The sequence below is a fragment of the Mastigoproctus giganteus genome, chromosome 4, assembly GCF_048544385.1.
Source record: "Mastigoproctus giganteus isolate SK-2022 chromosome 4, ASM4854438v1, whole genome shotgun sequence".
Lineage (NCBI taxonomy): Eukaryota > Metazoa > Arthropoda > Arachnida > Uropygi > Thelyphonidae > Mastigoproctus > Mastigoproctus giganteus.
In genome coordinates this window covers 186,817,770-186,844,649 of record NC_143578.1, presented here as the reverse complement: position 1 = coordinate 186,844,649, position 26,880 = coordinate 186,817,770, and the positions used below count along the sequence as shown (strand labels likewise).

At 37.7% G+C, this 26,880-nt stretch overlaps 1 protein-coding gene across 1 annotated transcript in view; it reads right to left on the bottom strand.

Moving 5' to 3' along the window:
* vas (ATP-dependent RNA helicase vasa) overlaps positions 1–26,880 on the bottom strand; it is a 200,891-nt gene that overhangs the window by 6,746 nt on the left and 167,265 nt on the right. Inside the window, exons 15-16 of the mRNA XM_090371104.1 lie at positions 20,785–21,061; positions 3,199–3,300 (exon numbers count right to left, since the gene is read on the bottom strand). Of these exons, the coding sequence (XP_090227230.1) occupies positions 3,199–3,300; positions 20,785–21,061 (379 nt within the window). The remainder of the gene's footprint in view (positions 1–3,198; positions 3,301–20,784; positions 21,062–26,880) is intronic.

Genomic DNA, 26,880 nt, shown 5'->3' with positions numbered 1-26,880 from the left:
TCAGTGAAATCCCCAGGGTTAGTGCTGTTCCCATTGTTATTTTCTACCAGGCTTAATACCAATGTTCGAAGATGATAGAGTTTGGCAGGGTGATTGGTTACAGTAATCAAGGTATGCTGGTGCAACAAGATATAGAAAAATGAGACAGATGGGCTAAGAATTGGACATTTAAGTTGAACATTGGCAAATTCATGGTACGGCATATGAGTAGCAGTTATCCCAGATTAACATACCAACTGTGTGGTATCACGCTCAGGGTGGTGGAATCCTGGAGGTAAACTTGTGCAATCAGATATGAAGTTCTCTGAGTAGTGAAAAACATGCTGGCAGGATACCTCATGGGTTTTGTCAATGATATACAGAAATTTACTAGCAGGTATAAGGAGATGAATATTCCATTGTACAAGGCAATATGTAAGTTGCATCTTGGGTACTGCATACAGTCTGGACGTACGATTTTAGGAAGAATGTTGCTCTTCTGGAACAGGTGTAGGGCTGATGGAGTACAATTTAATCCAAGTTTTACAGAGAAGGGCAACGAGATTGGTGAGGTGATCTAATTGAGATGAATAAGGCTTTGAATGGTTTGAGCAAGCTCAATGCTGATGGGATTTTTCCTCTTACTGAGATTACTCACGAGGGGACAAATTCAAATTGAGGAAGGACAATTGCAGAATCGATGTGGGGAAATTTGCCTTTGATAGTTGGAACAAATTTCCATCTGCCGTAGTGTAGGTCGAAAACTTAAGTTTAAGGCAGAACTACTAGACAAGCATTTGGAGTGAATGGATGGGTGAAATGGAAAGGTGGTTTTTTTTTTTGGCTGATGCTAATAAGCTTGCTTTCTTGCATCATATGCCTCTACTAATGCTAACGTATAGCATAGTGCAATGGGAAAATTACTTCATTATAATAAAATGTAACAAGGCATTTTAATTGCAGAATCAAGGTTCAGAACTGCTTCTCTTGTTCATTGCTAGATGTAGTACCAAAAACCGTCCACAAAAAGTCTATGAATTCTCTCTCTCATCTATGGAAATGGGCTCCCTATATGTTCTGACACCATATCATATCCCATACAGTGAGCAGCGTAAGAACCTGGTTTGAGCCTCAAAATCAGCTTTCTCAGAGCTCAGAACTGAATGCATTAAAACACCTTTTGAATGAAGTGCAATGCCAGATTGGAGTGCAGCCAATACTTCTCATCTACAACTAAACTGATAAATGCAGTGAGGAAGGAAAGGAATACACTTTAATCCAAGTTTTAAATATTAACTAAAACCATGCAATACAGAATGATAAAAGAAATCATTAGTAATGCATGTTTTCCCACAAGTATTCATAACTACATAACAGTTAATGGCAAACATAACCTGAATAATAAATGAATTAAGAGTAAACTAAAATTTATCCCTAGGTCCAGAATTTAGAAAATGTGTAACTTGAAAAACAATTCAATTTTTCCACGTACATGAAGGACGGAGAGCACGCATAATATAAACAATTATTGCCTCTGGGCTGTTCCTATGTTCCATGGGTTTCTGAAGTTAATTTACTTATGGTCCACTTTGCATGTATTTGATACAGACTGTTAGAAAAATTCCATTGGCACAAAAGCAAATCTTTTCTCGTTGATGCTAATTCTGATCTTGAATTATAATTAATCATATATATGTGTGTGCTTGCATGGAGAGAGAGAGAGAGAGAGAGAGAGAGAGAGAGAGAGAGAGAGAGAGAGAGAGAGAGAGAGAGAGAGAGAGAGAGAGAGAGAGAGAGAGAGAGAGAGAGCTGCACAATGCATGCAACTCTAGACACACGCATATATACAACTGTGTAAATGACACCACCAGCGGGGAAGACCATTCCCGGCGGTTTGTGGGTTTTCTCTCCTCGGACCACTTTCAGTAGGTACTAACCATGGCTGACCATGAGCATCCCACCAACCATGCCTTTTCAGATATGCTCTGTCCCAGTTGTTTGGCCATTACAATTTGGCCTTTGTCAAACTCACATAAGTCCACTGCCTTTCCCATGTGAAGAACAAGAGTAACACTGATTAATGGAGCTGAGTATCCGGTGGTTTTTTTTTACAGTGTCCCGGACCCGCGCATGCACCGTAGTTCACCTACAATTGCTTCGATTTGCACGACTCGCTGATCATAATGTTTTGACTAATCAGTGTAAATTGGCTGGACAAAAAAAAAAAAAAAAAAAAAACTGTAGGTGCCAAAATTCATGCTTCATGTTCCATTAAAAATTTCTGAACACCAGTTTATTTGTTTTTCATATTTCCTAGATTCCATTTATTGCTACTACATATTTGCAACATATAAAAATCACTCATTTTGCAAAACAATACTAGTTCACAGTACAGTCGTATGTCTAATTTTTAAGTCTGACTGCTATCACACACTATAACTCATTAAAAAAAAAAGAACCCACAACCAATTGCAACACCCATACCAGAGGCAGCCATTAAATTTGCAACCTATATTTCTTAGGTAAGGATGTAAAACAGTGAACCGATCTGGGATAACATTTTGAATTAATGCTAGTGACTTATCATCCTGTGGAAATTATAGGGATCAGAGCTACTATAATTATCTAACAAAAAGAATCAATCACTGGAATATTTAGGCTATGTGCATGACCTTCAAAACCCAGAATTTTCAACAAAATTCCAGAACATGCCATGTCCACAAGGAAGTCAGATTTATAAGGTTGTACCATACATTTCTAGACTAAAACATTACATTATATCCATGATCCTCACTGTCACAGCAACAAAAGAAGAAGTATTAGCACATGAACAGCACAATGCTGCCCATAATCCAAATTTGATGGCATGCAGGCAACTCTTTTCTTTAATAAGCATAATAAAACATTTAAACACATTCTACAGTTTAACATTTAGCCTAGATATTGTATACATTTTGTACCAGTTATTACTAATCTATTTCAGGGAACAGACTCTCCCACTTAGCTGGAGTGCTACTTCTCACAAACAGTTTGTAGTTGTTTCCTATTTGGAGCTGACTGTTCCCATTAATATTTGTGATAATATTAAAAGTGCCCATATATACATGTACCCCCAAGATGTAATTTATAAAATCTTGCAGCAATACAATTCTTAAAATAATGTAAGATAGTTTATACCTGAAAAAACATTTAAAGGTATTTACTTGATAGACCACTTACATCAGAGCGGATATCTCTTGACCCATATAATGGTTGTGAAACTATAGTTCCTGTTGCATTACGAGCCTCCTCTTCTAGCCAATCAGGAACAATTTGATTGGCCTATTAAAAAAAATTTATAAAAATCACAAGGGGTAAAATATTTTATTTGTTGAAGATTTATGATGACTATCTTCACTGCAATTGGAATAAAAATAAAGAAAACACAGGGCTGTTAAAATTAAAGTATCCCTATGTAGAGGGCTCTGGAGCAAGTTCTAAGGCTCATACCGAAGAGAAATTTGGACAACAGGTACAATAAAGAATGTGCTCGCCATTTATTGGGGGGGAGTTACAAAATTTGTCACTGTATGGCACATAACTATCTTAGTTACGTTATGCAAATAACTTACATTATTTGCATAAACGTAAGTTATTGCCACAGTGCCACTACTCAGTTCTACTGTACTGTATAAAAGCAAAGAAGTCTCTTCAAAATCATACAATAGATGACTGCCTGCACTACAGCAGCAATGCCAACAACATTGCAGAAAAATGCACTATTAGTGAAGCTGTACTATCGGAATAGCAATAATGCAGCTGCAGCTATCAGAGAATCCCCTATGAACCTATGACTGTTTGTGCTGTCCGCAAAATGACTGCAAAATTTGAAGCGACAGGACATCTTGGGGTTCAACCAGGTAGAGGTCAAAAACAAGTGGAATCCATTTGTGTTGAAGATATGGCTATGACTGTCCTGGATTTATCAAGTCAATATCCATGTCGTAGTGCAAGTGTGCCAGCTGTTTCTCGTGAAGTGGACATGCCGTATTCCACTGTAAGGCTAGTAATGCGTCAGGTGTTGCGGTACTATCCTTATGATGCACATGCTACAGCAGCTAAAGCATGGTGATGCAGATATTCATTTCACATATGCTTCAGTTTCTGGCGTGAATGACAGTGGCCATGGAACATCCTTTGGAGTGATGAAGCCCACTTTTGTTTAAATGGACAAGTGAATACACACAACTGTCACATTTGGGCAAGAGAAAACCCTCGAGTTATCCAAGGGGTCCCGTTGCATTCTCCAAAAGTGACAATGTGGTGCGGTGTGAATTTAGGGCCGCATTCATGATTGGATTTTTTTTTTTTTTTTTTTTTAAACAGGATCACACACCTGTTCCATCACTAGACAGAGATATTATGAAATGTTGGCAAATTTTGCAATACCAGAGCTGCAACAACATGGGTGCCTTCAGGATACCATATTCATGCAAAGCTCAATATTGGTGCATAAATCATTCTAACCTTTAGCTCGTACCTCTTAGAAATCCCAAGTAGTAGTCTTGACACCCTTGATGTACTTTTGAATTCCAAAAGGTTGTGTGCCACCCCACATCCACCGTTGTGTCCAAAGATTGCTAAGGCAACACCTTACAGATGAACAGTCATCGGCCGTTATTTCCAGACATCTTGGCCACCCCGATCACTGTACCTCACCCATGCATCTTCTGGTTGTGGGGTTTTTTGAAGAACCAGGCGTATCAGGAAGGATGTCAAACTCTGACAGATCTGAAGGATAGCATTAGACATCGTGTGCTGGCTATTCCAGTTGACATGCTACGTTCTGCTGTTGAAAATGCTGTTCTTCGAATGGAAACTGTTGTTGACCAAATGGAGGACACATTGAACAATTGTAGCACTGTTCGAGTGATTTGTATTGCCACAGCGCCATATACTGACAAATTTTGTAACTATTTCCCCCACCTCAATAAATGGCTAGTGCATTCTTTATTGTACCTGTTGCCCGAATTTATCTTCAGTACAAGCCTTAGAACTCACCCAGAGCCCTCTACATAGGAATACTTTAATTTTAACAACCCTGTACTATAAAATGTAATACACCTTTCTGCATTCTTTAACCTTTTCCCAAGTCAGTTGCCTAGTGCGTGGGCTCCCAAGTCAAAAAGTTATCAAAAAAGGGTGGAGCGAGCAGCTAAATAAAAATTTAGGTTTTGTAAAAATTAAATTTGTACACAAATGCTTTTAAATATTAATTTCTTGTTATTTTGACTTGATTGCCCAGCATTTCAAGCTATAAGCTCTGAGCTGAAATTAACTGTACAGTTTTGTTAAAAATTTTACAAAATGGAATGCTCATCAGTATATGGAACAGAAGGCAGAACACAACTTAATACAAAATTGTTAAAAATAAAAAACTTTTTAAATTCATTAAATATGGTTTAAAAACTTGCAGGTCATTATTTTTTTTAAAGAATAATATCCTCTGCATCTATGTATTACTTAATTTAACTTCTGGATATAAATTCCAGACAATTTCTTTAATTTTGGCTTCTGTAAGCTAAAACTGGCTGACAGGTGTCAAACTCCTCCAATTTTCAGATATTTTTGTGCCAGTTATAGTAAAACTGGGTAAACTATTAATTGGACGGACGGGCATGTACCAGACAAATTTTCAAGATGATTTATATATAAATGGACATATTATTTGAAATGTATCAGAAATGACTCTGGGGGAAAGAGAATATGTATTTACTGCTGGGAGCCCACACATGAAAAATGCAGATTTACATACACTCATGAAAAGGTTAACTGATCAATTAAGAAAATATTAATTGTAGCAGCATACACCAGTCACCATAATTTTTTTTTTTTTTTTCATACAACATGTACATACAATATATACAAATAATGTGGATTTAAACACATAAGACTATACCTCTTTCAACAAAATAACCTTTCACAGTCATATTGTAAGAACTGATTTAGATGTATGGAACTCCAGCTGAGATACTAAAACAGACAGACACATATTCTGTGTCATCATACACATCAGTAATGTCAATATTCATTAACTGCCTTCTGTTCCATATACTGATGAGCATTCCATTTTGTAAAATTTTTAACAAAACTGTACAGTTAATTTCAGCTCAGAGCTTATTGCAACTGGGTAACTGTTCTAAATGGGAATTCTTACAATAAATTTTTTCATTGTGAAAGGAATTATAATTATATATGCTTAACCTTATTTACTCAAAATATCAGAGAGCTGGAAGACATGTGCTTGTGAACATAACAGTATGTAGCAGACACAGAAGTTTCATCTTCCCAATTGAAGTTTTATTATTAGTATCTTCCCATACACATGAAATTGTCACTTGAAGGCTGCATCATTTCATCACCTTGCAATATTAGTGTGATACTGCATTGTGTCAAACGTTTCATTTGCCTAGTATGCAACAGATTCATATTTCTCACCCTACGTATAGAAGTATAAATGTGCTGTCAGTTTCTATTTGGCAGAATGTCACACAAAGCAGTTAACTCTGAGGGGAAAAAGTGTATTTATTGCTCTTAATACAGAGGACTTTTCTACTCAATATATTTTTGAGAAAGGTTGGCCATAATCAACACCAAACTGTTGACAGATGGTGCCTCTCTAGACCCCTCATGTTGTGCAACAGACCTCTACAGACCTAGAAGTCATGGAACATGCTAGTGTAAAGACGAGTGAAAATGCTGCCGGATGGAGGCTTCTCACAGGTAAGAAGCATTTATGGACCCAATGCGTGAAGGAAAGAAAAACTCTTAACTTAAGCTAAAGAACATGGTAAACTGGACAATTCAGCAATGGGAATCTAATCTCCGAGCACAAATTTAACCTCCATGATGGGAATTGCTATATTTAGTGTAGCACAGTAAACATTTTGTTGTTGTGGGGTTTTAGGCACATCAGCAACTTAGGCAATGTTGCACTGCCATGTATTATTTATATATAAAGTATGTGCATATATTCACAGGCTGATTCGCATGTTGTTCAGGCTGAAAAACCAGAATAGCTCACAAAAAACCCTACTCCTTTCACCTTAGATTGGCTAATTACAGTCTTCTAATAACCATTGAAGAGGACCTTAGAAATTTTTCCAGTAATAAAAAGGGACTTGAACCCAGACCACACCAATCAAGTGACAGGTTGATATCATTTTGACTGCATTAATCAACAGAAGTTTTCATCAAGGAGATGCTTTAAGGATATATAACAAGCAGTGGAGTGGGCAGAATACACTATGTACATGGTACTTTTAATAGTTAACTAATTCAAAAAAAATTTATTTAAAAGGTAGATCTTTTGTGTTAACAGACCACATTCAGCAAAAATAAAATATCTTTCTTTTCAGCATGACTCTGCCCCAACATATTATTTCATGCCACAATTAACAAAAACTAAATACCGTATTGTTTTCTGTTTAGGTGAAAAATTTCATGTGGGAATAACATATATGATGGTCAGGAAATAGCTCCAATTTCAAGCATAAAGAAAATCACTGGCATGCTATAGGACAGAAACTGCTGCAAAGAAGCTGTGAAGCATGATAACACCGCAAGAAACCAGGCAAAGATTATATCAGTAACATGATACACTCCATGATGCCAGACAGGTGTAAACAGCATAGTAATTTAAGTTTGGTATGTACCAAGAAAATACCAATCTTTTATGAATACTTACAGGCTTATGTCACAACCATACATATTGGTATTTGTTATATTTTTTTAAAAATGCATTTTAGTTTGTTAACTTGATACCTAAGTCATGATAAAAAAACTGGACATGTGGCCTATAGTGTGTTTGTAGCTTTTGTTTCTTTTTTAATAAACACATAAAAGGTTAGCCATGAAAGTTACACTATAACACAAATTGTAAGTTCATTACGAAAAATGCAGTCCACAGGGTAAATTATTCAAGTAGTAGTAGTGGCATGTGAGGCAAGAAAGCAAGTGTGCTGCTTATGCTGCATCAGCCAAAAAAAAAAAAAAAAAAATCACACCATTCCCTCCAAATGCCTGTCCAGTTCCTCCTTAAATTTATTTAACCTGTCAACTTCCACAACGACAGATGGAAGTTTGTTCCAGCAATTAACCACCCGCTCGCTAAAGGCAAATTTCCACACATCTATTCTACATCTGTCTTTTCTTAATTTGAATTTGTGTCCCTTTAGGTTCGTAATCTGAACAAGTGGAAGGATCCCATCAGAATTCAGCATGCTCAACCCATTCAAGTTCTAATGCTTCGTTTACAAAAAATTTATAGTGATAGAACTTGTGGCCATTACTGTACTGTACACTTTACATTTGTTTGTGATGAAATGCGAAGTGGTAAGACGGTGAGCAGGTAACTTGATAATAATAATTAACTAGAATAGAATTAATGTTCAACAGAGGATAACCAAAGGTTAAGATCTTTCATGAAGCCCATCACAGCAATTCAAATTGGACCCAAAAGTGCAGTTTGAAGCACAGATATTGTGATAAAATTAAAAGTGATGTCTGCAACATGGAAATAAAAATAAATTTAAGAAAATAATAAAATTAACAAGTTATAATTAACTATGCCAGTACTCACTGGCATAGCCACTGAGTACATCTCAAAAGCCCAAAAATTTTGAATATATCATACTTCAAACTGCTTGTGATAGGGTTATTATTATTATTATATTTTTTTTTTTTTTTTGGGAAACATAATGCTAGGGACAGAACTTATACTTAGTTTATAAGAGAGTTTTCTTTGTCTACTGGCATTTTCCTGTCAAAACTGTAAAATTGAGATTTTTGACTTCTAGTGAGCCTACACTGGAAATAAGTACTTCAAACCACTACTTAAAATGTCAGCAATTGACTTATTACTACGAAAGTGTATTCAATTCACAAATTAAGGCTAAAAATCAAATAATAACAAAATCCTGAACAGTGACTTAAATGACTCCTCTGAAAATAAAATTAGAGTACTCAGTGAGAAAGCCCCTATTAATGAGGAAAATGGTAATGAACTGGATAGCTGGCCTCCTTAGTATTAAAAACGGCAGGAAAGGGAAAAATCAAGAAACTATAGAAATTCCAGAGTTACAACAAAAGACAGAAGAAACAAGAAACTATAGAAATTCCAGAGTTGCAACAAAAGACAGAACTAAAACTAGACTACTTAAATTTGACTGACCCTGTCAAACAGGCAAAGGAAACCAGAGTGTATCCAGAATAATATATGAACAAGCAAACCAACAGGGTTTCTGCAATTAGTGAACTGTTGGTCACTGCTTGAGCAGCATCTGATTGAATTAAACAGAGAGAACCAAATCAAAATCAGAGATTACAACTGAGGAGAAGAACAACAACAGGTGCTTGTATACACCAAATGTTAGGAGTTTGGTGAATAAATTTGATGAATTTGAGGTGTTGGTCAAAACATCAAAGGCAGATATTGTTGGGATATTAGGGATGTGGTATCACACAGATATAAGGAATGCAGAAATGGAATTTGGGGAGTACAATATGTACAGGAAGGATAGACAGAATAGGAATGGAGGAGAGGTTATGCTATTAGTTAAGAAACAAAATGCAAAGACATACAGCCAGTCAACATGACTGGGACAGTGCAGTGTCAAGTCAGCTTGGTGTGATATAAGCACTGGGAAAGCAAAATTGAGAGTAGGAGTGTGTTACAGGCCTAATGACTCTAATGAGTGTAATAATCAACTGTACAGGGAAATATAGTGGACCAGTAAATTAGAGTGTCTTATAATAAGGGATTTTAATTTCCCAGATATTGACTGGAATTTGTAGATTGGCCACTCACACACTAGCAAGGCTTTTGTGGATTGATTGGATGATTGTTTTCTACAGCAGCATGTTCGGGAGGCAACTAGAGGGAGTAATACACTTGATCTGATTACAAGTAGTGATTCTTCATGGATTAAGGATCAGATAAAGGAACAACTAGTGTGCTGAAGTGGGATTTACTCAAAGATGTAACTACCATCAGGGGTAAAGGGAAGGGTTTTTGCTTTCGTAGAGGCAACTACAGAGATCTGCGACAGCATTTAAATTCTATAGTGGGGGTCAACTAATCATGTTACCAACAGCAAATTCAAAATGGGAAGCATTCAAAGAATTAAACTTGGAAGCTACTAGGCTTTTCATACCAAATAAAAAAATATTGTTCAGGGTCTAGGCCTAAATGTATGTCAGATGAACTAATGAGACATGTGGCAGAGAAGAAAAATGCACAGGATACATATAAATTAACGGGTGACATGAAAGCCTATGATAGATATAAGCTGGTCTGTAACCAAGTCACAAAGGAGGTTATGCAGGCAAAGGCAGATTATGAGAAATCTTTGGCAAAGGATGCAAAGAAAAACAGCAAGGACTTCTTTAGTTATATAAACTCTAGAAGGAAGGGGATGAATCAGATTGGTCCACTTGATAGTGATGTTTCAACTGTTGAGGATCCTGCTCAGGTAGCTAACAAACTAAGTGAGTATTTTGCATCTACATTCACAAACGAGAAGTTATTCAAGGAGGGGGAATGGCCAGAGGTGTATTAAATTCTGGCAGTCAGCTAGATGATTTTGTAATAACTGAGAGCAAAGTGGAGGGAAAATTGAAGCTAAACATAAGAAATGAACCTCGGGTGGATGGGATCTATCCAGTTACATTAAAGGAGGCAGCAAATTAAGTAAGCAAACCCTTGGCGATAATTATGAGAGCTTCCTTGGACTCAGGGGAGCTACCTGTGGACTGGAGATGTGCAAATGTGACCCCAATTCACAAAGGAGGATCAAAGGGCGACAAGTAATTACGGACATGTTAGTTTAACTTCTGTTCCAGGGAAATTAATGGAGGCACTGGTTAAAGAAGCACTGCAGGATCATCGAGACAAGACTTCAGTTACAACTCGGGCATAGCATGGGTTTGTTAAGGGTTTAGATTTGGAGACTTTAAAAATTGAGACAAGTTTGGCAATAGTGTGCAACCCATTTTAAACAGAAATTGATAGTGCACCTAGTGAACTACAGCTTCAGATTATAGAACTGCAGTGTGATACCGATTTAAGGAAATTTCACCGTTGTGAGGAAATCTGTAAATTTCACAATACTCTTAATTCGGACAAATTCAACGAACTTAAAGATTTTGCCCGAAAAATGTTGGTTATTTTTGGATCAATCTACATATGTGAACAAACATTTTCCATCATGAATCTAAATAAAAATTCTTTACGATCAAGCATCACCAATGAACATTTACAAGGAGTTTTAAGAATCTCAACTACAAAATTAACACCCGAAATTAAAAAAAATGTTAAAAGATGTAAAACAGTTTCATTCATCTCATTAAATTCTTGGTTGTTAGAGAATAATTTTTTTATGTTATATTTCTTCTTCATGATAACAAATAATATATATCTAAAAACAGTATTTTACGTGCGGTCTGCCTTCTTTTTGAATTCCTATTGTGGCCCTTCAGCCCAAAAGTTCGCCCAGGCCTGATATAGTAGATTAGGCCAGTACTATACAGAAGCAGGTTTATATTCCAACAATCAGTATGGTTTTAAGCAGGGCAACTCTATGAAGGATGCCATGCACCACCTACTGACAACAATTAAAAACTCAAAGGATAAATACATGCTGGAAATCTCTATTGACTTTGCTGGGCATTTGACTCACTCTGGTGGCCTAGTGTCCTTAGGAGACTCTGCCAGGCAAATGCCCCACAAAACCTATATAAGGTAATAAACAGCTACCTTTCAGACAGAAGTGTCTCAGTGTGCACAAGGTTCCAGGAATTGACACGTCTTGTGAATAAAGGCTGCCCGCAGGGTTCAATCCTCGGCCCTTTCTTCTGGGCGAATTTCTGGCCTTGGATCTGGAGCCCCATGGCCTGGCCTTTGCAGATGACATGATTTTCCTTGTAAAATGTAACAAGAGAGTGCTTGTACAGCTAAGATCAAATGCCAACCTCTTGCAGCTGTAGGAGTGGGCACAAATGCACATGCTCAAAATATCACCGGAAAAAACCAAACCAATACTTCCAAAAGGCAATTTGGATATTAGAAGACGTCCACAAATCAAAATTAACACAACTACTATAAAAATGGTAACACAACTAAAATATCTTGGAGTGGTCTTTGATTCAAAATTAACTTTTTACCCCCACTTGACCTACTTGGCAAAGAAAGTGAGAAATTATGCAGGTATGATTGCCAGGATCAGTTGAGCAGACTGGGAGATAAAAAAAAAAAAAAAAAACCTGGCAAAAACATACCGTGCAATTTTCCTACCTGTTATCACCTATGGAGTAGGTGTGTGGTTCACCCACTTGGCCATAGTAAAAAATAGGAATAAATTAGGATACAAAGAACAAAACTTCTCACTATTACTAGAGCATGTCGCACAGTAAGCACACCTGCTCTACAGTTGCTGGCCGGAGCTCTCCCACTTTACCTGGAGATAGTCAAAAGAGGCTTGTATTATAGACTTAATAAAGGGTATACCCACAGAAAATTTGGGGATAGACCTTGATACAGCCAACACCTTCAATGCTGAAAGAAAAGGAATAGCCACAAAGCTCGACAAGCTATGGCAACAAAGTGGGAGAAGGAAACCAGAGGTCTGGTTACCAAAAAATTTCTGCCATGGGTGGCAATGGTTTGCCGAAAGCCACCTAAGTGGTATGCCCAGTGCTTTTTTCGTAAAAAAATAGGTGCCGGTACTCATTCTTTGCTATCAAGAAAAATTCCGTGCCGCACGGGTGACGCGGCTGGCACACAGTGGGTGTCAGCCATGCCAGCTGCTTCCATCTGTTAAGGATCACGTGACACTGGAAGGAGTCAGCACCCGTCAATCACGGCCGTAGCGCTAGCAGTTGGTACGCTATATTCGATACTGAATCTCGACCATTAATTTTATTAACACACATTTTATTAAGCATAAGTTCATTATACAAGTATATTAAAAATAAGTCAAAGGTGAGTCTTATTTAATAAATAAAAAATAAGTAAAATGTAAAAATACAGTAAGTACCAAGTAAAAAAATAAGTAAAAATAATTTCATAATGAAGTTTTGGTAGAGTTCAGAAACGGGTACCCCTTCCAGACTGCTAGCGATACGGCTGTGATTAATGGGTGCTGACTCCGCCCATTGTCATGTGATCTCCTTAATAGATGGAAGCAGCTGGCATGCTGTAAAAAAGGTGCCGGTATGCTGTACCATTGCATACCGTCACAAAAAAAGCCCTGGGTATGCCCCTGGACTTATTGCAACATTTATACTAACAGGTTACGGCTCCCTAAACACAAAACTAACCTCCTTAGGGCTGACTGATGACCCAAACTGAACCTGTGGCAAGAATGAAGACTGGGCACACATTCTAAATGAATGTATAATTTATGACATCCCCAGAACACAGCTAATAGCACAGATTGGGCCCCTTCCCATGGGAGAAGAACACCTGTTTATCATAGAAGAGGAAAACTATAAAGCCTTTACATCCTTCACACAAAAAGTATTCGAAATGCGCAGAACTATCCAAAGAATGGCAATTCAGCTCCCCAGCAATTAAACAATAATCAATAGTTAGAATTGCCCATGTCTCCGACCATGCCAAGATGACAACTTGAACTCTCAAGATAGCAGTATTCTGCACTGTGACACAATGAAACCGGATTGACCTGATACCACCCCCCCCACCCACCACAAGGACTACCCTGCCATGTGTAGGAATCTGCGGCCCCACACCAAATAATTACTTATTTAGGGGAGGGAGATGTAGAGGCAGCCAGGGAATCAGATCAGCTGAAAAATATTAGTAAGCTAGTAGTAAGGGGATGCAATGTAGAATGAAAGACAGAATGAACAGGCTGGGCACTGAGTGAAAGAGTGAATTAGGAATTATGGAAAAAGGGAATAAATGTCAGTTTTGGTGAAATAAAGATTGACCCAGCATGAAGGAAAGAGAGAGTGAATGAATGGAAGAGCAAATGCGAACAGTTAAGTGTCATAGACAGACCTTCAAAACTCGGAAACCAAGCATTTCTGGAACTATGTTGATATAAAATATTTTTATTGTCTACATATGAGGAACTCATTCCTGCAGTTATGCTGTGTATTTTTGAGACACCCTGTATAGATATAAAGAAGCAATGAAATTACGAAAGTCTTATGAAACAGAAATGGGCTGTAACAGTTAATGCAAAATTTATAAAATGTATACAGCAGGCCCCCGTTATAACGCGGTTTGCTTTACGCTGATTCGCTATAACGCTGTTCTTATATTATAACCCGTATCTGACTATAACGCTGTCACAGATCACTATAACGCTCTTTTACAGATTACATTTTTGACATATTTAACGAAATCGTTTCATTTGATGGAGTCGATAGCTTGAAAATGAATAGCAAAACAGCATTAAAACGTTTCCCACGCTCAGTGAAATTTTCTCGCACGCTAATTTAATTTCAGTACAGTGACTTGTTACTTAGTTCCGAGATCAACATTTTAAAAAATGATCAAATATATTGCTTGTAATATTTGGGTTATATGCATTTATCCGAAGTCTAGCCATCACTCAGTACAATATTAGACATCATGCGTAACGGAAAGTTTACTTGAACATTGTATCATAATTAATTCAACCAACGCGGTTATATTTTCGAAGAGCTAATAATGACCGACAGGAATGAAAAAGCAACGTCTGGGCGCAGTACGAAGACTATAAATGTAAGAAAAAGACCGAATTTGAAAATTAAATTAGACGTTTTGAAGCGAATCGATTCCGGTCAACGACAAGCGGATGTGTGCCATAATTTAGGACTTGCAAGTTTAACTGTAAGAACAATTATAAAAAATTAATTTTATCAGCGGGAAAGATAGCTGTTCCACTGCAAGCAACTAGAACTAGTCTGGCTATTAGGATTGAAATGGAAAGACTAATTTTATTGAAGATAAAATGCAGAAGTCAGTTAAGTTAAATATTAAAAAAAAAAAAAAAAAAAAAAAGAAAGAGAGAAAGAGATTAGCCAATATAATGATCTGAAGAAAACTCGCCTAAAAAAAAAAAAAAAAAAAAATGTGGAACCATTTAAAACTGGTAAGGACTGGTAGAATATATTTAAAATCCAGGGAGAAGCCGCTAGTGCAGATCAAGGAGCCGAAACCTTCAAAAAAGAACTTGTTAAAATTATTGAAGAGGGGTATTATGTGTTATACTTCTCAACAAGTTTTTAACATAGATGAAGCGGGACTTTTGTGGAAACGAATGCCTAAAAGAAGTTTCATATTGAAAGAACAAAAAATGCCAAATTTCAAAGCGGCGAAGGATCAGTTGACTTTATTGTTGGGTGGTAACGCTGCGGGCCATTTAAAATTAATACCCCTTTTAGTTTATTTGGAAGAGGGCCAAAGTTAAACTCAAAATCCACACATTTTTCATGATTAAATTCATCCATTAAATTAAATCAATTAAATTCAATGTTTTAATTGGAATTTTAAGTTTACTTTTGATACGCAAGTAGTTACCACATAATTATACGTATGTAATGCAAAATATTTTATATGTGCAAATATTTGAATATTAAATATTTTGACCGACATTTGTGCATCTTTTCATTACCGTTTATTGTTGATTAGGAAATATCCTATGGCACCGACCGCAGCTCACAAATACATATGTTACCTTATGGGAAAGCGGCGCTCGCTTAGCGCGGATTCACTTAGCGCTCTGTTTTTCCGGAACGAATGATCAGCGTTAAGCGGGGGTCACCTGTATAAGACTGGGTTATGGAACTGGGAACTACGGTAGATTCCTTTATAATAGATTTTAATAATAATAGACAAAAATGGTAAAAATCAGTATATTTATGCATATGGTAGGGGAGTTGAGCTATAAGGTGTAGTAACCATGGAAGAATAGGGAGAATCTGTAAGTAAAAAATCGATATACCTCAAATAAATATAAAATGCAATTAATAAGGGCATAATGATTGTAAGAACCAAAAGCTGTCGGTCCTAGGATTTCAGCGAAAATTGTAGAAGCCACAACAATAGTCCAGGTCTCTGTTTCTGTTAAGATGTACACATAAATGGTGTACGTATACAATCATAGCCGACCAGAAGGAAGAATACAATAATAAATTGTATTTTATTATTGTATTCTGCATAATAAGTTAACTATAAAATAAAACTAATAATGACAAATAAAAACCTGTGGAAAGAAAAGTATAAAATTTAAACTCAAAAATATCTAAGAGATGGGGCAAAAACAAGAGAACTTACTGCCTGTATGGACCAGAAGACATTGTCATCAATGGTGATTGCAGGAGAGCTAAGTGTTTACTTGCAGTATATATACAGGTGATTCACTACCACTGCGACAAATTTGCAGGAGGTGTAGGGGGCACAAAGACGAATCGGAATCACATAGCATTGCAGGGTCCGAAATGCCTTCATCATGCGGTAGAGGACGTTGAACAGGAGGTCACGTGAACAGTGATCAAGCTGGAAGTCAGCATTTGCGAACCGGTTCCCGAGGCAGTAAGACGGACGAGTATTCAAACGTTGAACTGGCTGACATGCACCTCGCATATGGAGCTGCAGATTGTAACGGGCACGCCGCTCTGTGCTTGTACTAGGAACGTTTCCCACACAGGGGTGCTCCTCATCATACGATTTTCACACGTGTGCACAGAAGGTTACGTGAGACTGGTTGTTTCACAAGAGGTACCATGAATTGAGAGCGAACGACAAGGACGCCAGACAATGAGGAGAATGTCCTACGTCTTGCAGAAGGCAATCTGAGTACGAGTACTCAAGCCATAGGCCAACGACTGGGTATTTCCCAATCCACTGTATGGAGGATACTGTCAACAAACCAAATGAGTTCATACCATCTGCAACACGTCCAATCATTGGAGCCTGCGGATTATCCACTCCGGAGGACTTTTGCTACTTGGTTTCTTCAACAGAAACGGTTTGCAAATGCTGACTTCCAGCGGGATCGCTGTTCACATGACCTGCCGTTCAATGTCCTCTACCGCATGACGAAGGCATTTCGGACCCTGCAATGCTATGTGATTCCGATTCGTCTTTGTGCCCCCTACACCTCCTGCAAGTTTGTCACACTGGTAGTGAATCACCCTGTGTGTGTGTGTGTGTGTCAGTTGAAGTATATGGGAGTGTATGGGAGGAGGCATAAAATCTTAATCTGACGCTGTACTTGTGTGATGGGAGGAGTGAGCAATTAAACAGATGAGGCAAAAAGCCAGCAGAGGGAGAAACAAACTATCAAAGTAGTGTGGAAAGACACCAAACTTTGTAATAGAAGAAACAAGTAATGATAGTAGAGAAATAGCATCTCGATATTGCTTTCGGCCAGCATAATTGCTCATGAGAAATAAAATGTAGTAAAAAGAACAGCTGAAAGTAATTGAAATGGAGGTGAATAAAGTAGTGCTTGGGCAGTCCGGGGTTGCAAGCACGTACCACAGATGGCTGCTGGACGGAAACATAATTCTTTCCCAATGTATAAGAATTGCTACAATATGCAATAGCATCAGCCTATTTTCAGACAACATTAAAATACTCTACAATAAATTACTACATAATAAATTCACGGCTGCTTTCCTCTGCCATCACTTCACAAAAGCATTTAACATTATTAAATTTAAAAATATTACAAACTACAACCCAGTTCTTAACATCATGTCAATAGACTAACCTCCTTTACATTCTGGCTTGTACATATTATATAGTTTCATACCCCCTGGAGTCTGTCGTATCTCACAATGTAGAAAGCTCGTGCCCACGGATTGTCTATTGATGGGGGTATTATGTTTCTCGTCTTGTCATAGTTTTTGTGTATTCTTATCACATTCTTTATCTTATTTTGATTTCTTTAACAACATTGGCATTATTGACTTAAACACACGAGGCAATTGTCCAGTCATCCATCCAGGATGACTGGACATTCATTTGATAAATTAATTTCATTGATAAATTAAACACAGTGTAAGACATTACCAACATTAAATACGGTAATAATAAAGTACAACAGACTCTTGATTTACCACGGTTGGATTAACCGGGACATTTAAAGACTCCAAATTAAAAAAAAGAGAGAGAGAGAGATAAAGAGAAACCATAAAATTCAAGTAATAACTAGAATAGGCATAAACAGAATTACCTGAAGATCCGCACTTAAGGAATTGGTAGCAGATTTACCAGGGAAAGGTTTCTCAAAATGGAAAGTGGAATGCAATGTATTATCATGAGCACAACTATGGATAGGATTTCCCGTCAATGGAAGAAGGTCATTAATATACAAGAGGAAAAGAGTGGGGAAAAGAACTGAATCTTGGGGGGACACCGGCATTAGTGGAGAAGTTAGAAGACAGAGAGCCATCTACCATCACTCTCAGTGAGCGATCGGAGATAAAATTGGATAATCAATTACAAAAAAAAAAAAAATTGGCAAACCATAAAATGAAAGTTTGTTTAGAAGACCTTTATGCCAAACACGATTGAAAGCCTTTGAGATGTCAAGAGCAACTACTTGTGTTTCACTGAATCTTTCCATTGAATTAGCGGGTAACGTAAGCCAGAATATCACAGGTGGATCGACACTGACGGAATCCATACTGGCAATTATTGATCAGACAGAAGGTTTCTAGGTGGGTTAAGAGTTGGCGGTTAATTGATTTCTCCATTACTTTAGAAAGAGTAGAAGTAATTGCAATGGGATGATAATTGGATGGGAGGGATTTGTCACCCTTTTTAGGAACTGGCTGGATATGAGCAAATTTCCAAGCAGAAGGAAAAACACCTTTGGAATAAGAAAGTGAAAAACCATCAGGAGCTTTCTTAGCATCAAGATTCGTCAAAATCCTTCTGACATCCTTTTGACGGAAGACCACAGGAGGCATTGAGTGCAGCGTGTTGGGAATGGTGGGGGGGGGTGTTTTACCAAGATCATTAATACATGAATTGGAACAAAAATGGGATGCTAGCAGGTCAGCTTTATCCTTGGTTGAAGTGACAACAGAACCATCTGGTTCGGACAGAGGTGGGAGCAGAGATTGGCAAAAGTTGTGGCCAATAGCTTTGGCAAGAGACCAGAATTCTCGGCTACGATTAGGGCAAGAAGCAAGTTTCCTACTCTTAGCCTGTTCACTCTAGTTTGGACTGATTAATAACTGCTTTACAATCATTGCTAACTTTGGTGTAGGCAGAAAATGAAACTGAAGAATTAAAAACAAGCCAATTACGATATGCAACATTCTTCTCTTGAACAGCCTTAGCACATTTAATGAAAACCAAGGTTTAGATAAAGGACGAGATTTTAAAGTGGAGTGTGGGATAAAGGATTACATTCCTGCAAGAATAATGTCACTGACACGATCTGAGCAAATGTTGACATCAGAAGTTTTGAAACAGTAATCCGACCAAAGAAAAGAAATCTCGCAGGTCACCCAATTTTGCATTCTTGTAATGCCAAACAACACGAGGTTGGGAATATCCATAAGATAAAGGCTCCATTGGAGTAGAGACAATCACCAAGTTGTGATCTGAAGTGCCTAAAGGACCTCTCACTTCGACCGTGTACATAGAAGGGTTGTTTGTAAGAAAAAGATCAAGCGTGTTGGCTGTATGATTAGGATTCTCCGGTATTCTTGTAGGTAAATGAACAATCTCTGCAAGGTCATTAGTAATTGCAAAAGCCTCAGCATCTCGACCAGCTGGGTTGGTGTGACTAGAAAACGGAAGCCAGCTGGAGTTGTGAACATTAAAATCGCCAAAGAAAATTACCTCACTGTTAGGAAAGTTGGACTGGAGAAAGTCAAGTTGCAAAGACAGGAAGTCAAAGAGCTCCAAGTGATTAGTGGATTTGGGAGAATGGTAGAGACAACCGATGAATTTGATGCAATGAAGTAGACACTTTTAGCCAGAGAAGATCGAAGAGAGGAGATTCCAAATTACCAAGTCTCTGACATGGAATATCAGAAAGGACATATGCACCACAAGTACCACCTTCCACCTGGTGTCTTAAGGCACAGGGGAAACCCCTGGTGCCGTAAGACAATTAACATACTTTACTCTTTATTTATTGCCTTCCAGTTTCAGACTTCAATACACTATTCTCAATTTTTGTCTTCACTTCAAATAATTCTGCTGGTGTTTTTCTTTACAAAAGCATCATTTGAGTTTTCATTTTATCTTTTATCTAACATTAAGGATAAAAGGTTCTTAACACTGGAGTTCATCAATAACTGGACTGAGTAGCACAGAGAACTACATACATATGAATGACATGCATTTCCATAGGAACAGATTTTCTGATTATTAACATCACTTTCTCACATATTACAGCAGAAACTGAAGAACACTCATTTTGTTTTCATAGCATTATTTCTACTTTTAAACCATAGTTAAATAGCTAAAATATTACACTACAAGTATATATAAGCTTAATAAGAGGCTCAAGTCACATTTCCCAGCTGATATTGTTCAATAGACAGATTTGGACTTTTCAATCATTAAAACTTGACACCTATCTGTCAAGAAATTAAAGAAGTGATGATGTGTGCAAGTAAGGCTGCTGTAATGAATAATACAGCAGACAATTTTCTTGGCTGATTAAAAAAAAATGTATACTAATTTCAAACAGCAATTATATATCAATAAAACAGTGAAATTGTTTCAAGTGATATTCTGCAAAAACTGTTTCAAGGTACAATTTCATTAAGAAAAGAAAAACCTACCTCCTGCAGAATTTTAACTAATGATCTAGCTAAAGCTTGATCAGTTGCAGAAGATGAATCATAAAAGCTAGTTGCTTTACCAACATTTCCAACACGACCTGTCCTTCCAATTCGATGGACATATTCGTCGATGGTTTGAGGCAGATCAAAATTGATTACATGCCTGACATCTTTTATATCAAGTCCACGAGCAGCTACTGCTGTAGCAACTAATATAGGCATACGACCTGTCCTGAAATCCATTAATGCTTCTTCTCTTTCTCGCTGAAGCCTATCTCTGTAAAGAAAGTAAAAAATAGCATAAAAATTTGCATTTCCATCTTGAATTTAAAAACCACACATTTTGATAACATTACTGACTACATAAGAAAACACATTAGTGTCATAACTTCTCATAAATTAAGTTGTTTGCATTGGTTATATTTTATGCTCGCACACAGGATGTTCAATTAACAGGCAGCAGGGTCTTACCTCACTTATTTTTCATCTGGACTTCATAATGTTTGGGCTGAAATTTTTCAATTAAATTCTGCCAGATCAAGTGGTTTTTTCTCTCATTGGGAAAGCTGTTTCTCAGCTTCAGTTTGGCCTAATAAAGTCATTGGTGTGTTTCTGAACTGTAAACCAATTTTTATTTATTTAAGGGTGGGGGGGGTGGGAAAAAGAAAGAAAAGAAACTGATTTAATGCCAATGGTTGTGTGATGTTTGCTCTTCAAAATGAAGTTTACCTATAAACAATCACCAGTATGAAGGCATTTAATGTGGCAATGACTTTCCTTACACTATTGTTTCTTTATCCTACCACATCCAAAAGCAAAAAATGCTTACTTTTGTCCAAGAAGTACATTGATGAAGCTTTAACACTAAACATAGGGTGGAGAACATTTTAACATCAAATTTATTAAAAATACAGGTTCTTCCTTAAAGCCATGCAGTCTCAATAGCTTGGATAGCTCCAGAAAATGCCCTGCATAGATAGTATGTCTTAAAGTTTTCCATATCCCACCCCTTTCCACTGGATGTAACATTGAGATTGTGACCAGCAGCAGACTCACAACATTTGATGCTGGGATGCAATTCATCTAACTGTGCAAGATATCTAGAGGCACTGTTGGGATGGGGTGAGGAGTGAATCCTTAGATTCTGCAAAAGTCCTTTAACTGCCTACAAAGAATCATATCAAAGTTTGTACAAATCTGCATAACTTATGTTATGCAGATTTGTACAAACTTTTAATTGGCTGAACAACTCAATGTTTCCAAAGAAACATTGCCTAAAATATGGCAACTGTAACCCAGGCCTTTGAGCTTGACATCCACACAATAAGAAACCACTTGTTATTGCACTTCAGCACCGATGAATCTCTCCCACCCCACCCCGGATTATCAACTAAGGAGCTGAGTCGTAATCCTTAGCTGCCTTAAAACCTGGCATAAGTTTTGTTTCTTTAGCAAATGTGCACAGTCAGCAGTTCTTTTCCAAAATAAGTCAGTCTCCATCAAATAACCATCCTCTTTAATAAAATTATCCTACACTTTTGGAAACTTCTCTGCTTCTATTACATCAGCACTATCAGCTGCACTACTCACAACTAAAAAAAAAAAAAAAAAAAACTTGCCCCTCTTCACTTTCAAGCAGATGTAAAGACATTTAGCCTTTTTGGCACTTGTCAGAAGGCTGGATTATGTTACTGATTTCAATCTTCTATCCACACACTCAGCAAACATTGCAACTTTGGCTAATGCACCCAAAAGTTCCTTAGTAAAAGAACATTTTGGTGCATTAGCCAAGATGACTGTCATTAAATGCTGTTAATGACAGTTGTCTTCCCAGGTGTAGAAGTTGTTTCACATTTCACTTCTTTAATTCAGTGATATCTTTTAACTATAATGTTTACTGTTGGTGGAGAATAATTCATAGCACATGCAAGAGAAGTTATGTATTAATTTGTACATCATTTTTAGTAGCACTAACAACATTAGAATTCCTGTGCTGTTTCTCAATGTGTTGTTTTAGCAATAGAATTTCTTGGTATACATAATTTTTCAGCATGTACACCCCTGGAAAATGTCTGAAAAAGAGAAGAAAGTCATACTTTCTACAAAAGCTTCAGCTAATCAAAAAACTTGAGAACAAGGAATTTGCAACAAAACTTGTATAAAATAAGGCAGTAGGGTTCAAAACTGTTCGTGGCAAACAAAACCAAAAGGAAGATGGAGGAAAATTTGCAAGAGACTGTGAAAGCATTGTAGGTCCTTCCAAGTGAAAGGGTATGAAAAAGTAGTCTTATGAAGGCTTGAATTTGGCCTGGTAACAGGCAGTACTAGGTGGTAGATGACTCTCATCAACCGGTGAAATACCACCACTCTGCTTATTGGAGCCTTGAAGTGGTGGAACCCATGTTTAGTCTCTATAGCTAAGTTCTGGTCAACCCTTCCCTATCTCTTCCATCATGCAGTATGATTGATGACTTTTTGAGGTTATGATGAACATTGTGGCGAGATCCAATATTCTTTATTTTCGAGGATACAGCTCTAAAACGGTGTTCGCAGGCCAGCCGCTAGTTAGTACAGCGGACCGACCCTATTGGTAACTCTTTAGGAGGCTTCTGGATCAGCTAGTGTATAATCTTGCTACCTCTACTCTGCCAGATAGTGACTGGAGGGAGTCCGAGTAGTGCATATGTAGGGAGCATTGTCGAGGCCATGTTATGTCAAGGATCTGGGTATATTCTTACATGTATGCCATATCCAAAAATTTCATTACTTCATACAGCATGTCCCAACCACTTTTCCTTACTATTGAATACAAAATTTATTGTCAAACTAATAAAGCAAGCTTATCTGCGAAAAGATCTAAACCTCCCAAGCACTTCCTAATTCATTTCACAAATATATGCGGTCTCAATTCTAATCTCAATGATGTCCATTTCCACTTGCATTCTGCCAAACCCCATGTACTTTTTCTGACATAGTGTTGTTTGGCATTACAAGAATGCAAAATGGGAAGAATCTCAGTTACTGAGTGATTCAACTACTGCTCATCTCACATACCAAAATTATTCGCTGTATGATTCCTTTCGTCTCAAAGGTGGTACTTGTGCATATGTCCGTTCTAATATTCCCTGTCAGAGACTTCACAATTTGGAATCTCCTTTCTTTGATCTTCTCTGGCTAAAAGTCTCTCTACCTCATTGCATCAAATTCATCTGTTGTCTCTACCGTTCTCCCAAATCCACTAATTACTTGGAGCTCTTTGACTTTCTCTCTTTGCAACTTGACTTTCTCCAGTCCAACTTTCCTAATAGTGAAGTAATTTTCCTTGGTGATTTTAATATTCACAATTCCAGCTGGCATCCGTTTTCTAGTCACACCGACCCAGCAGGTCGAGATGCTGAGGCTTTTGAAATTACTAATGACCTAGCACAGATTGTTCATTTACCTATAAGAATATCGGACAATCCTAATCATACAGCCAATACGCTTGATCTTTTTTTTCACAAACAACCCTTCTAAGTACACAGTCGAAGTGAGAGGTCCTTTAGGCACTTCAGATCACAACTTGGTGATTGTCTCTTCTCCAACGGAACCTTTATCTCATGGCTATTCCCAACATCGCGTTGTTTGGCATTACAAGAATGCAAAATGGGATGACCTGCGAGACTTCTTTTCCGTGGTCGGATTACTGTTTCACAACTTCTGATGTCAACGTTTGCTCAGATCATGTCAGTGAAATTATTCTTGCAGGAATGGAATCCTTTATCCCACACTCCACTTTAAAATCTCGTCCTTTATCTAAACCTTGGTTTTCCAATAAATGTGCTAAGGCTGTCCAAGAGAAGAATGTTGCATATCGTAAGTGGCTTGTTTCTAATTCTTCAGTTTAATTTTCAGCCTACACCAAAGCTCGCAACAATTGTAAAGCAGTTATTAATCAGTCCAAACTAGAGTTTGAACAGGCTAACAGTAGAAAACTTGCTTCTTGCCCTAATGGTAGCCGAGCATTCTGGTCTCTTGCCAAAGCTATTGGCCACAACTTTTGCCCATCTCTGCTCCCACTTCTGTCCAAACCAGATGGTTCTGTTGTCACTTCAGCCAAGGACAAAGCTGACCTGCTACCATCTCATTTTCTTTCCAGCTCATGTATTAATGATCTTGGTAAAACACCCACTATTCCCAACATGCTCCATTCAATGCCTCCTGTGGTCTTCCGTCAAAAGGATATCAGAAGGATTTTAATGAATCTTGATGCTAAGAAAGCTCCAGGTCCTGATGGTATTTCTCCACTTGTTCTCAAAACCTGTGCTCCTGAACTTACTCCTATTTTTTGCCACCTTTTTTCACTTTCTTATTCCAAAGGCATTTTTCCTTCCGCTTGGAAATTTGCTCATATCCAGCCAAATCCTAAAAAGGGTGACAAATCCCTCCCATCCAATTACCATCCCATTGCAATTACTTCTACTCTTTCTAAAGTAATGGAGAAATCAATTAACCGCCCACTCTTAAACTACCTAGAAACCTTCCGTCTGATCAACGATCGCCAGAATGGATTCCGTCAGTGTTGATCCACTGGTGATATTCTGGCCTATGTTACCCATTTATGGACTAATTCAATGGAAAGGTTCGGTGAAACACAATTAGTTGCTCTAGACATCTTTGGCATAAAGGTCTTCTGAAGAAGCTTCCGTCTTATGGTATGCCAACTGTTTTTAGTAATTGGTTATCCAGTTTTCTCTCTGATCACTCACTGAGGGTGATGGTAGATGGCTCTCTGTCTTCTAACTTCTCCACTAATGCCAGTGCCCCCCAAGGTTCAGTTCTTTCCCCCACTCTTTTCCTCTTGTATATTAATGACCTTCTTCCATTGACTGAAAATCCTATCCAAAGTTTTGCCGATGATAGCACATTGCATTCCACTTTCCATTTTGAGAAACCTTGTCCTGCTCAATCAGCTTCAAAACTTTGCGAAAATCTGATACCAGTTCCTTAAATGCCAATCTTCAGGTAATTCTCCAGTGGGGCAAAGACAACTTAGTTGATTTCACCCCTTCTAAAACTCAGTCTTGTCTTATATTTCGCAAAAAAAAGGATTCTTCTGCTCTTATGCTTATCTTTAGTGACACTCTGATTTCTAGGCAAAATGATATATCTCTTTTGGGGATTACCCTGACTTCTAATCTCTCTTGGCACAAGCACATTACAAATATTGCTTCCTCTGCATCTAAAAAACTTGGTTTTCTCTTTCGCTCTCGGCATTACTTTTCTTCCAAACAGCTGTTCACTCTGTACAAATCACAAATCTGCCTTACCATGGAATATTGTTCCCACATCTCAGGTGGTGCTCCCAAAACCTCTCTCAGGCTTCTTGATTCTGTTCAGAAGAGGACAGTTAGGTTAATTAATGATTCATCTCTTAACAGAGTTTCTCCACTTGCTGTCTCATAGACGTACTGTTTCTGCTGCATGCCTCTTCTACAGATATTTCCACGGGCACTGTTCTGAATTGGCTTCTATAATTCCGGCTCTCTCTTTCATAACAGTCCGAACACGTGCCACCACCAACCAACATCCATTTACTGTCCAACTTCAAACTCACAGAACCAACTTTTCATCTTCCTCGTTTATTCATTCGACTGCTGTTTTCTGGAATAACCTTCCTTCATACATATTTCCTGAAAATTACAATCTACAGAAGTTCAAGTCCAATGTCAACAAATATGTTCTTTCGTCTTCTCAACCTCCAACCCAAGCACGGTACTAAGTATTATATAGGTTCTAATACCTCTCGTGTTTGGGGTTCACATAAAAAAAAAAAAAAAAAAAAAGTTGAAAGGAAACTTTTCTTCTTCATTTAGTAGCTAAGCAAGCAAGTTTAAGCAATGACAGTATCTGTGACCTTTCTATGCAAGGGATATATAGCCCAGTACTTGTGTTGCAGCAGCCGTGCAGTTTGCTTAGAATTTCAGAAATATGTGAAGGAAGAAAACTTCCAGCCTGACTGATCAAATCTATAATATAGGTGAAACAGGCTTATATTTGAAATGCTTGCCTACAAAAACACTAGCGTTTGCAAAAAAAAAAAAAAAAAAAAAATCA